Below are 14,153 nucleotides of genomic sequence, written 5' to 3' on the forward strand. Positions count from 1 at the left end.
ACAGTATGAGTCACAAGAAGGCTGTTTCCTCTTTGCTCACTTTATACATGAGTTTCATACTGTATGTATGTATCATATCCGAGTACGCACACATGTGGAAACTTCAAGTCTCCCGTGCACAAACACTAAGAGTGGAATTTTCAGTGAGGTGGAATCCATCTTTTCCCGTCAATGATTTTTCTGGAGAAAGAGACACCCCCAAAAATCCCCATTAAAGTACCACACATGATAACTTAAGTAAAGTCAAAGTGAAGTCCTGAGACAAAGTTTTTAACTTTGACACCCGATATAAAACTGTAAGTGTTTTCCATTATAAAATTGTACAGCTTCGTCAGTCAGGTAAGTAGAAGAGAACAGAAATGCTGCATGTACTTTCCCATGCAGTTGTCAATATCATATTCAGAACTAAAAATCTGTTTCAAACACTGACCCATCCATAAAACTTTCTCCACCTCATCCAGGAACAACAGGAACTTTGCAGACGCCTGCAGCATGACCCTGTGTATGTGAAAAATATGATTGTGCTTTCTTAGAGGAAGTAGCTTCAGTGTTTGGTTGCTGCAGAAAGTCTCAGAGGTCGCAATGAATGAATGAATGAATGAATGAATTGATACAGTATAACTATAGAAGCAGGAGATATAAAAAAAACAAGACTGATCAAATCAAGTCACAATCGACTCTCTACGAGCAGCTTTATACTTTTCTCTTTACCAGAAGCATGAACCAGAGAATAATAAACATTCAACCTGGATGATTAACAAACAACAAACGTGTCAAATCACATCGAGTTGAAATCTGGTCTGCAGGAGCTACAGAATGTAATATAAAGTCATTCAGTTTGTGTAAGTCAAAGAAAGGTTAATCACATTTAGATTTTTATTTCCAACACATTATGAGTCAAGACATCATTTGCTGCTTCCACTCATCTAATTATCTGATCTGATCACCTTGACAACCCATAGACGAATCTGCAGCTTAAAATCAATTCACATCCAATTCTCACAACATGGATCCACAGTGAATTTATAAGAAATAGATATAAACAACTACTACTACTTTACACAGTATTTACTGATTCAAATCAATATAACTATTGTTTAGCAAGCACAGAAATGAATTGTTAACTATGTTAGATATGTTTTATAAGTCATTACTGGCAATGTTGTGTTTTAGTTTTTCAACGATATCAGATTACGAACAACAAATTTACAGTGAAGCAAAGAGATCACAAGTTAAAACTTTCTGGAGTAAATACACACACATACACAGTGGTGGGATATAACAAAGTACATTTACTTGTTTACAATTACTGTACTTAAGTACATTTTTCATGTACCTGTACTTTATGTAAGTAGATTCATTTTCAGGTGCTTTTCACCTTTACTCTTCTTCACGAATCAATCAGCAAATATCTGCACTTTCTGCTACCACCTTAATGCCTGCAGCAGCATCACTGGTGAAGCTGTTCAGTCTCACTTCAGCTATCAGTTTCCCTGAGGTTTGTCCTCAGTGGCTCAATCTTCCTGATGTATCTCATCATCTACCAATTTCAGAGGGTGTGTTTTCTCAGCCAGAAGCCGGAAGAGTCCGAGTTAGATTGAACCTGCATCCCTCCTCATGTGAGAGCATCTTGACTTCGGAGCAGGTCTTTTTGAAATTAATCCTCTGAGTTCCATAGGGCCTCCAAACGTAGCAAAAGAGATATTTATGGTATCGAGATAATTTATCTCACAAAAATACAGTATCCTATATTGTTAACATATAAGTAAGGTAGACACCATAAAGCAGACAGTATACATTAGCTTAATACAATTATCTTGTCATGCATTTGAGTGCAGGCTGAGTAGTGTGGCCTCACCTTGACTGTGTAATGGATTGAGTCTGTGCCTTTGTCGACCAGTAAGAAACAGTATGACAACACAGACCAGACAGTACTTGGACACAGACCAAACTTATATTGCAAATTAAGCTTTATTGCCAGTGACAGAGGGGAAATATCCAGACCGGAATGTTTTCCACAATATATTGTCTTCTGATCTTAATTGAAACAGTCCAACATCGGTTTTATATGCACATATATTACCATTGCCCTTGATAAGTACAGTCCTGCAGGTCAGAGGATATAAGTTTCACCTCAACACAATGGCCAAATAAACTCGTCCAATTGTCATTTATCAAATATTCAATCACAATCACCGGACCAAGGTGTAACCATGCAGATATTAAGGGTGGGGTACCCCTGCACGTTGTGGCCTTGTGATCAATGTCATGGCATATTTCCTAGTAAAGAGAACAACACATCCATCGAGCCTCAGGCATGGCTTTTACAAGGATACTTTCACAGACACAATGGCACTTTATACAACTTGGAAAGTAATTGCACACAGATCTTGCTCAACATATTTTATACAACAAGAACAAAGAAATAGTTTGAAAAAGGTCCAGATTTGTTTTTTTATATTCTATTTGGCAGCTCTTTAGCCATTTAGGGAATTAGATATTTAGCCACTAGACAACAACCAAGTGATTGTGACAAAACGTTTTAAAACAGTTTGATGAGTGGATGAATATAGCTTTTTGAATCAATTTAATGGAAGATCTGATAATTTAATGGAAGATAAAAATAAAATCATTATTTAGTAGGAAAAAAAAGATATATTGCACTTTCCATCAACTCACTGGAAGAGAGCGATAACATGCTAAAATCTTTGAATGGCAGTAACAGGAGCACAGGTCCACTCCAAACCTCAGAGCACTTGCATCGTTGTCATGGCAGCAGCCACCATAGCTGAAATCAAGTGCGAGGGAAGAGGGAGGGGGGTGGGGGGGTTCATGGCAGATCATACATTTCATTCTCAATCGTTTTGTCTGCTTCCACACAACCAAACACGACAACAACAATCTGAATACAGCATCAGTTCACTGGCGTGTGATTTTACAACAGGCCTATTTGTGGGTTCTCGGGACGCTGTTCCATCACACACCCCATGTGACACGCTACAGAATTTACAGTCCCCTCGCTGATATTTACATGACGGGTTCCTGGACTGCAAAGACCGTTATTGAAAGTAAATAATTTCTTCTTTGGTTCAAAATTATACAAATCTATTTAAGTTGTGTGTGCAGACTCCCGCACAACATCCTACACCATATATATCTCTGATAAATCTAATCTTAATATTTACTATGTTTCCATCTAGTAGAATCTTAAAATCACGCTAAATATTCTATTTTCTTGTGATAATGTGTCATAATGGATGAAAGGATTAGCATCATGAAAGGCAACATACTGCATGTTTGGTATTGAATGAATATGTGTATCTCACAGGGTAAAACTGCGATGTTAGGTGAACATCGCACTTGATCAGACACTTATAACCGACTTGCACCTGCTGTTGTATCAGTCATGCAAAACAAAAATAAATATCTATTAGTAGAAATATGAAAATAATCACCACCACAGCCATACACACCCACGTACTGTATACATATTGAGATATACACAAACTTCAAACTGCACGATAGTCCACAGTTTGAACAATATCTAAAGGTACACACCAAAATAGAAAACAGGGGCAGGGGGCAAAGAAAAGATCAATAGCTGGGTCGGACAGGTAGCACAGAGCAGCACTGAACTCAGTGTAGGCACAATCTGCTTTTTTACATCATCAACAACAGCCCAGAAGAAAGAGAAAAAACACAGCTACTGAAACAAGGGGGACCTGTACAAGCACACAAATCAACAGGTCAACAAGTAGACAGTACATTTTGACACTGCATAGAGTTAAACACAGTCCAGGCCAGCGCTCAGCCGTACTGAGCTCATGTCACCAAGATCTGATTCTAGCTATCAGCATCCACACACACACGTCTGCGCTTGCGTGCAAGCTAAGGTACGTCATCGTTTTCTAGACTCCGACACGTTCTCCCGGGTGACTCAGTTGGCCTGGACTGGTTTTGGACCCACTGCAACGCCATTGCAGTCGAGAATATACTGCAGACAACCTTGAGGTGGGTGTCCGGCACCATTCTTAATGGGTTCACCGACAATCTCTCCCTTCTGGCCAGCTCCCTAAAAAACACAAAGCAATAATTTACTCATTTGGCAACAGCTGTGATGGATTTCTTCATGTGAGATCATAAATAACCTTCGACCAAAGACCTATAACAGACATAAATATCACAATAACCTTATATTTACAATTGGCACCACATTTAATTCCAGATCTGTTATTGGATCTGCATCAAATTGCACATGCTTATAAATATCAGTCCCATAAAAATGCTGGATTTTTTTTCATCAAGATGTTATTTTCTGAAAAATCAACTAAGATGTTGAAAAATGCCTGATCCCACAATATTAAAGAAAGGAAAATTCCTGGACCCACTACCTGATCTGGATCCACACCAAAATTGAATGGCTTCTTTCCAGACACATACCAAACCATTCAACCAAATTTGTTGGTTAATCTGTTCTGTGATTTTTGCATAATCCTGCTAACTAACAGACACACAGACAAAACGAAAACACCTGGCGGAGGCCATGAAAACAAATCCACACGACATACAGCCTCCTGTTGCTAAGTTGTTGTGTCCTGTATCGTCACTATACCTGGGATGGCTGTATGGTGGTGGGTCTCTCTGGAGCATTAGCTTCCTTTTCTGCTAACTGCTCCATTCTCGCCAGCACCATGTCAGCAATGAGCTGCCTGTCCTCAGCCTGGTGCTCCCCCACCAGGGGCATGGAAGAGCCCGTCACCTGGTGTCGGCAGAGAGAGAGGGAAGATATTGACATCACAGAGTTGCGCTTTATGTAAAGTCTGTTTGTCTCTACATATATTCTGGCTGGTTAACTGAAATACTACTGAACAGGCAACATTTGTACTTCTGCGTATTGATACTTACCTCTGTGATATAATCTTTGCCATCTTTTCCGTGGATGGCTTTAACCGCACAAATATCCAGGCCCCCAAAAATCTCAGAGCAGGTGTTGACCCACAGCTTGTACCTGAACAGAACAACCAACACACGACTCATTATCACTTATTTTCACTTCACATGTAACTGAGGTTATTTTCTTCTTCAAAATTAGATATTGGTGTTCTACTCTAAACACTGACCTGTCAGTCATGGCCACCTGCTCAAGCATAGCCGAGCCCGTGTTGGTCTTCCAGTTGCCAGAAATGGATGTTCTCCTGAAGTGTGTACAGAGAAATTAACACAACTTGTTTAATGTCTCTCGCTCCCACTGCTGCAGTTCACACATGTAATCATACTTACATGTAAGCTTTGTAGTCGTTGCCAATCTTCTGGATTCGGATGTCGTACTTGGAGTCGATGAGAGGTTCTGTAGTGGTGTACGTCTGAGTGAGAGCCACGACACTGGCTATGTCCTGGAACTTACTGTGATTATCTGCCTTCACCTGTGCACATAAAAACAGGCATGAGAGGAAAAACAGAGCAAAAACAGGCCTCTGATACTGAATTGACTCTTGATGAACATGATGCAGGAGAAAATTCTGATGATATTCAAATTAAATAAAACATCTCTACCTTTCCAATACCAGAGTGGGCGTGTCCAATCTTCACAACAACAGGAAATGACGGCATGCTCACCTGCAGCAAATATAAGAACACCATGTGAGTTATGGCCTTTTATTCTGCTCCATCATGCAATTTAATACACAAAGGAAATATCTTCTGACTCCAAAAGCATTTTTCTTAGATTCAGTAATACGTTCTCACCATCTCCTTGTAGTTTGGGTAAAACGTCTGCTCAATCAAAGGGAACTTTTCAGCTCCCAGTTTCCTGTAGGTGTTTATAAGTTGAGCAAACTGGACACACACACACACAAAGAAATTAATTGGATACATGTTGAATTATGAATATTTCACTTGATAGATAAAATCCAGTGAATCCAGAGAGGCCTACCACCCAGGGCTTGTCACACAGGTTGTAGATTGACTCAAGGGAGTTGATGCTTGCGACTCCTCCATACTGCAGACCAATGATCAGGTTGCGAAAATCTTCGTTCTGGGTCATACTGAAGGCATGTTGACGGATGAGGACGAAGTCTGGCTTGAATGACCTGGAAAATGAAATTACAGCAGAGATGTGACAAAAAATTTGACAATGAGTCGGTCAGCAGTGTAGGCAGATAAAATCAGGATGTAAAAAAGTGTGTATAGTAATTAGTGTGTGTTTCCCACCTGACAACCTTGGTGCCGTTCCTCAGAACCTGCATGTTAACGTTGCAGGTCCCATTGGCATGAGCCACCACATTGATCTCATTGAATTCAGCCTGAGGGGTAAAGAGTTTGATTGGCACATGAGGACAGATACTTAAATGACTTTATTCTGCTTTATAAAAGGGCTCATCATGAATATCAGTGGCTCTGTGAGACGTACCTGCTCCACTTTGATGTCATAATCCCCGTATATTTTCTTTCCTCTGAATAATTTCGCCCTGGTTAAAAAACAGAAAGGGAAACTTTTAGTGTAATGACAGCATAGGGATTTAATTCCAGAGGTTCCTTAAATTATTTACTATGTCACTTCAAATCGAGCCCTTATAATACTTTATAATATCTTTAATATACTAAGAATGTCTTTACATCAAATTCATACACACACCCTTCCCCACAATTCTCCACTGAAATGAGGCAACAACGACAGTGATAAATCATTTCTACATTTCTAAAGAGTGTATATAAAGCCAAGCATTTCTTAGCATACACTTAATTATTTTCCTCCTGCTCAAGTAATGTTGCACCAAACTTACAATTTCAGAAAATGGCTGCATCTTTCATCACTTGTGATTCAGCACTTTTTAAAAGCAGTATCTGCCTTTTACATGCTCGAGTAAAAGTACACAAGAGTGTCCTTAACTGTCTTATTTTCTCTCTCCTGGATCCCAGGAACTCTTTTCCTGTGGGACTTCAGATTAAGACGGATCAGTGTCTGTATACCGTCACCGTACAGAGATAAAAGGGATTTCTGGTGTCAACTGCATGTTCGATTTCTTTGCCTCCTCCCTACGCTGATGTTTAGGGGCTTGACTTGACATCATAAGTTTTGACAGTGGACCTCTGGTTTCTATACTGTTGACGAGACCATTTACAGTGAATCAATGTTAATGGAGGCCCCAGTAAAGAACCTCTGCCTTCTATTTCCTTATATTGCAATAGAGTCGTTCAGGTTTCCAGCATCGCAGCCTGAATTCACACTTCAACAACACTCTTAGCCTTTAAACTGATGCTAAATGTCATGACTCCTTTATCCAAACAGACTTTATCGTGCACACCTCAGTATGACCGTGCTGATGGTATTTCCTTTACTCTCAGTTAATAGCACCCTGCTGTTATGTGCTCTCTGCTCTGTCTATTTAGCGAGGAGGGAAAGCTGAATAATTCATTCTCGGTCTAATTAGTGCACAAGGATGTATTTGGCTGAGGAGGAAAACAAGCATTAAAATATGAATCGCTGCTCCTATATCTGTAAAAACCTGCTCAGCACTGCGATGAATGCTCCCCGCTGATATATGTATGGTGTGATTAGATCGTATTTCCAAAACATGGACCCTTGAAAGAGACAAGACGAGGCAGGAAAATGACGCGGTCTTGATTTAATTTTGACATTCAAATTTTAATCCACAAAATCTCTGTGGAGGGAGCGAGGCATTATATGATTAATGCTTTATTACTCCTCAGAGGACAGCCCAGCTCTGCATACTGAGCCCAGAAGACACATTCAAAGAGAACATCATGGTATAGTAGCTTTACAAGGTCTATTAATAAATATGTGCATTAATATAATTAGTATTTTGGCAGTCACCTCAAAGCAACCATGCCCTGTTGATAAAATCTACAACCAGTCGAATACAGTTACTCTCCGATCCAAAATTTTAGGACATCATTGTTAACAAAAATTGACATCAGGCCCTGAGCATGAGTAGACGTTCATGTGGATCATTTATTTGAAAGCTCAACATGCTCTTGACCTGAATTAAAGATGATATGAGAAACCAAACAAGACAGAAAATGTCTTCCTCTTTTAAAAGACAGACAATATAGATAATTCAATATTTTCAACTGTATTAATGGTTGCAGGTGTCAATATAAAAATGTTGCCAAATGACATGTTACTGTAAAATAATTTATCATTCAGATGAGTCACCTATGAGCTTGGTGAGCAGGAGCCCGGCTGAATTTTAATATCTCGTCGCTGCTTAACATTCTCTCATGTGGACACAGTTTGAATAAGCTTAAGCTCACAGTACAGAGCATTATTTTCCTGAGGAGTTAAAACAGTCCCTCGTGTACGTTTCAAAATTTGAACTGCATACGGTTATTAGGGTAACAGAATTCTCAGCCCCCTTACTTGAAATTGAACGACATTACAGAGAGAATACAGAAGCAGCACAGCTCTGTCATTAGACTGATAAGTAAGACAGTGCACCATCTGCTCCTCCTGTCATAAGAGCAATTTATAGCCACACAGTCCTGGAACTAAACAAACCTCTCTGGATGATCAGCTGCCTCATCTATCAAGTAGAAACACAGGCTGAAGGACAGAACGTGTCTGTCGGCACACATTTTATCTTTACTCAAGAAAGAAGAGGCCTGCGAGCCCGCCCCGTCAGCCCGTGGCGTGGTGCATGGCTGGCCGGGCTCAGTCTCGTCTCCTCCACCCCCCCACATGAGTCATCCTCAAACCACAAACGATAACAACCTAAATCCTGGTAGCATTTGATCCCTGTTTACATTTTAACAAGCTGATGATTCACCTCAAAGTTTGTAAAGAACTGAATGTTACTTGTGATATATTAAGAGATTAAATCAGCGGAAGTCGCCATCCTGTTTGTTTCCTTGTTTGTTTGTTTGTCCTCCATCTTTAAAGTTAGAAGGGCGGGTAACTGCAGTGGACACCACAATCCCATTTGTAGAACAAGATGGGTGTGATTGAGGTGAGGTGTGATCATTTATTTAGACAGAAAAATATTATTTATAGCATCATTAATATTATTATCATTATTATATGGCAGGTCCCTTCAGTATAAGCATAATGTTGGTCACATGGTGGGAGTTGATGAGCCTCCCCAGGGGTCTCCAGAGTTTCAGGGGAGGATCAGTGAAAAGAAGTGAAAAATATCACATTAGTTATTATTTAATTTATCAAACGAAGTTCATTTAAAACAGTCAAAATGTTTGGGATTTGAGAGAGAGTGCAGAAATAAATGGACTGAAACTTTTGTGACCCCTCTCCCTGAGTCAGAAACTAATAAAGACTTCATAGGGCAGAATGTTAATTAATATTTGTTGTAGCATCAGCTTATATCTGAAAATCCCACTGCTTTTTATTCAGAAATTGCATTTTCTAGTTTTAGCTGGGTGTGTACCTAATAAACTGACCATACCAGAGGCTGTCTGTCAGGGGAGACTGGAATATAGTGCTTTCTGTTTCATCAAACAAACTTCAGGTCCATGTGCACTACCCAACCTTTTTTCCCAGACCCGATGTGTGTGCAAAGTTGTTGATGAATTTCAAAGCATGTCGAGAGCCAATTACCTATTTCTCTCCAGGGGTTCAATAAAGTATTTCTGATTATGATTGTGATTCAAAAGTACATTAAAATAATAATAGAAATCCTTACAAGTGCAAAATGGTCATTAAACTGTTTGGCACTCAGGCCCTGATAACATTTAACTAATTAAACACTATGGTAATGTGAACCTGGCTGGTGCCATAACTTACAGTACAAAATCCTTCAAACTAAGGAACAATGGCATCCTTTATGTGAGGGCTGGGGGTTCGAGCACCGCCCTGGCAGGGGGGTTTATAGAGCTCCCCTCCTTCATAAGGACAGGTGCAGGCAGTTACTGTCTCTTTGTCTGATGCCTGGTAGATTGACTGCTGTGTTTGTGCAGGTAAGGGAGCCTGGGAGAGAAAGAGATGGGTTTTATTTTTCTGCTTGAAATCGAATGAGGTTCCTTGTACATTCAGTTGTGTGACTGTGTCCCGAGTGAGATTGAAGTATTCTCTGTAGCCTCGTGCTTGAGAGGAGAAGATTCAGGGTTCTGGCCAATGGTTTCTGTGTTCGTTTCATACTGTTGGTCCAAAGTCTCATGCATCACAATCCATGAATGACTGCTCGACCTTTAATATTGAATGTTTCTTTTTGTATTTTATCTTGACCCTGAACCAAGTGAATCTTACTGGACTGTCTGTCTCTTTTCCTGGTTTTAGGCAGCCAGACAACCTGCGGGGGAGAAGCCGTGGGATGCCCACACTACTCTGCATGTAGTGTGGGGGTCACTTGAACAGTGTGTGGTGGTTTGTCCTTGCAGTGTAAGTTGCAGTGTGCTCACGTGGTGGTAAGTGTGCTGCCTACATGTCCCTGCTATTTATGTAACAGTATGTGTTGTTTCTCTGTGGTCTCTGGAATTCAATCATTTTAGCTTTTATAAATATTGGGAAATAAAAGTTATTGGCTTTGGCTTATAATCTTTTTATTTCTCACGTCCTCCATCCATGCCCTCCCATTTTAAATAAACATTGAATTATGAACTGAATGCACGTCCCCCCTCTCCTCTCAAACCCCCAAAATTTGATTGTGTCCATGCACACTGAGGTCACTGAGGTCTAGTACCTAACATGTTGTTTTGAAGACAAATGTGTCCATCTAGACACTGTGTTGGGTCACATATACCATATGGATCCAGTAATCTATCAATAGATAGAAAGAGATCATCTGAGAATTGCCAGATTTCATCGAATAACCTGAGGGGTGAGCCTTCTGTCTGAAACAATTAGTCTGGAGTACTCTCTCCTGATGTCATTCTGTGTCCGGGGGCGATCAGGTCTCATCAGTCTGGATTTTGTTTTTCAGCAGCGGAAAAAAATAGATAGATAGTTAGATAGATTACTTTATTCATCCCCAAAGGGAAATTAGGTAAATAACAGCCTGTCGTGGAATGAGAACCAGAACATAAACAAGCCCTTAGACTTAAGGTCTGCCAAAATTACAGAGGATATTAGGTACTGCATTAAAATAAAGTGTTCTTATAGTTTGCCAACAGCTATTTTTTTTTCAAGTTTTCCTCTACAAAGCACTAAGTATTTCAAACACATCTGTGCTTTTGTGATTTTTTTCCCCTCAGTCATTCTCAGCATCTTCTTTGTTTTCTGGTATATGTGGTAGCTAAAACATTGCAGTATCATCAACACCCACAAGCTACAGGAGACAATGAAAGTCTACACAGCACTGAATAAACCAAGCTGATATACTGTAGTATCTTACAGCCAGTGGGTCAAAGGTCTTATAAGAGCAGCCAAACCTAGAGAGCAAAGATGTACAGCTCCCCTCTCTGTGACAACCTGCAGCCATGAAAAATAGATGGAGCTGAAAGCCCTTTGAGTTTAGCTGATTCCCCCGTGTGGATGTTTTAGAACAGATAGTCCACGGGGCTCGTGAACACAGTCAACTAACATAAATTGAAAAACAAAATACTGCATAAGACACAGGAAATAATGTCAGAGCAGGATATTGCTCAACATTTTTATCACTCATGGAGAAACTAAACCAGGTCTTGTTGGATAAACACAGTGAATGTGAAACAAATCCCAGTCTCAGTGCAGCCCACTCACCATTCTCAGTTAAAATGACCTTTGATGGTTTCAGCTTAATGTTTTATACAGTACTCCTCTGCCAGAGCTGAAGGCCAGTGTCAGTGTATTGGCACATCAGACTGGATTCTTTATTCCTCAACGAGCAACATCCTCTCCACTAATCACAACTGAGCCCATTTGCCTGGCATCCATCCCTCTGACGTGGGACTGATCTTATTATCAATTATACAAATGGTGAGTCGTGCACAGAGGGTACGAAGACATGGCCGGGCCACCTGTGCAACAATGCAACATCTTTTTGTTTGTGTCATTTGGTGCATTTTAGGAGTTTCAATAGATTCAGAAGATTCAGTTATATGCAGCGCCGGGAATCACTGTAAAAATAAAACCCTGCCACAGTGACCATCTTTGTTTGGTCTAATATACAACACAGGGGGCATGTTAACCTTGATATGATACATGACGGCCTAGATCAATAAATTGAAAGCTTTTTGCAACGTGAGAATAAAGCAACAGCTGTATGACAGAGGATAGTCGTATATCCAAGGAACAACTGCACACAGGGGGATATGGCTGAAGTTTAAAGACTGATTGTTTTTTGCTCCTGAGTGCAGGTTGTGGTTTTTAACTCTTCTCTATGAGCAGTTATGAGTCTTTCCTCTTCAGTGTTTTGTTTGCACAGTGCATAAGTAATATATATCGACGTATAATGAACCTCTGTTATATTGCTATTGATGAAAATTATGTTGTTTTAATCATTGATTTTTTATTATTGCTAAATATGAAATATTGCAATGTCTTCCAGTGCTTCAAAAGAGGGATGAAGGCAACTGTAGAATTTCTTCAGATTTTATTTCCATGTCTCATGTAAGTCTACATCACGTCAGACAGTCGTAGTCATACACTTTACACGAGTAAGGCATCACAGTGTTGAGTTTCAGTGGTAGCAGTTCTTTAAATGTAAAGGTGCATAGATAATGTAAAAAGGAGGAACCAGAAATCACATGGATGAATTGTGCACATGTGTGAAGTAACCACTGCACTGTACTATCCAGCTGCACAGCTCCAGCACACATGTTGCTGTGGAAAATATATCCACTGTGTAAACAAATGCTGATCATGAGGAGATGAGGAGATGGAACTGATAACTGTATAACACTGGAGTTCTTTGCCACAGCACACTGAGAAATATGCTTGTGTTTATGCTGCCTCTGGCTGCCTACACCCCCGGGACACTAAATATCTTATCCTGAGCCCCCTCTTAACATATAGTAATGAGATGCTCCCGTCTCTGAGCAGACTGAGACGTATTTCTTTATTTGCTCGTCTGCTGCACACCTAATGTGTGATTGACTTCTGGCAACCTGTGCACCGTGCACTGCAGTAAGTTACATTAATCATTCTTTATGCATGTGCACGACATGTCACGTGATCCACGATCAGTGGGCAGGGGGAAACCCCACTGATGGAGGGAAAGCACTGCAGTATTCAGGAGAAATGACATGCGTTTCCCAATTCTCCACAATCTGTGGAACATTTGTTTTTATTGCTGCTCAACTGCCTCATTCCATGATAATACTCTCCGTGGTATTAGTTCATTAACCATATTTTACAAAATGTGTGTTGTAAATCTTAGTTTCTATTGTTTCATTATGAACAACGAGACAACAGAAAAATATTTACTACAACCGAGAGGATAGAGGATACTAAAAATCCTCCATCTTGGTGTAATGCCATTACTGCTGAGAATCAATGGACTGCATTTCCTTAAGTACTGGCTGCCTCCATGTAATATTGTAACTCAGGGATTCTGTACCATCAAGCCACAGCAGCAGTGGCCATTCACATCTGCAGGGTGCTTCACACAGATGTTGTTTCAGTGGTTCTTTAACCCTTACCTAACCATTACATTCAAAGGAATTGTGAAGAGCAAAGCAGCATCGGCATGGATGGAGCAAACAAACAACACATAGCAAATGAATGATTCATACATGACTATGCAGAACAGAATCTTTTCTTACCACTCCTGCTGTGGTTCATCGATGACCAGGAGGATCTTAAACTTCTTGGGTGTCGTGACTTGAGTCTGCTCCACTAGCCCTGCTGAGGCTGCTGTCTGCTTTACAACGTTGGTGATGGAACTAAAGAAGCCCGCGCCGGTGGACTGAGCTGGCTGTGGTTTCCTCTCCGGAGCAGGGGAAGTGGCTGGAGGTGTGGGCCCAGCTGTGGGAGACTTGGCAGGGGTGCTGGAAGCAGGTGGAGGAGGCTGAGCAGGGTCAGGCCTCTGGAGATCTGTCATGTAGCCATTGGGCAGGTTGGAGATGAACGTGCTGTCTGAGAGACGACGACGCAGATAATTCATGGCTGCAGCTGAAAGAGGAGAAGAGCAAAGGAGCACTGGGTGTGGAGAATGATTCTGCTGCAGAGTCCCTTTCCTTACAGCTGATAACGGCTGAGCTCTCAAGGCAAACTCCCAGCGAATGTATTCCCTCCCAGTTCAGTGGAGCATCCTCAGAGCTCCCTC

General features: G+C 40.7%; 1 protein-coding gene across 1 annotated transcript; it reads right to left on the minus strand.

The window, feature by feature from the left end:
- Positions 1–3,722: 3,722 nt before the first annotated feature.
- On the minus strand, positions 3,723–14,137 carry syn2a (synapsin IIa). Its single transcript, XM_020095884.2, has 11 exons — positions 13,651–14,137; positions 6,410–6,467; positions 6,211–6,302; positions 5,933–6,089; positions 5,746–5,835; positions 5,554–5,616; positions 5,281–5,423; positions 5,121–5,195; positions 4,906–5,008; positions 4,613–4,759; positions 3,723–4,072 (listed from the first exon to the last, which is right to left on the minus strand). Exons 1-11 carry the CDS (start codon positions 13,989–13,991, stop codon positions 3,938–3,940), a joined length of 1,404 nt encoding a protein of 467 aa, XP_019951443.1. The 5' UTR covers positions 13,992–14,137; the 3' UTR covers positions 3,723–3,937.
- Positions 14,138–14,153: the final 16 nt, after the last annotated feature.

This window comes from Paralichthys olivaceus, chromosome 6, assembly GCF_024713975.1.
Source record: "Paralichthys olivaceus isolate ysfri-2021 chromosome 6, ASM2471397v2, whole genome shotgun sequence".
Lineage (NCBI taxonomy): Eukaryota > Metazoa > Chordata > Actinopteri > Pleuronectiformes > Paralichthyidae > Paralichthys > Paralichthys olivaceus.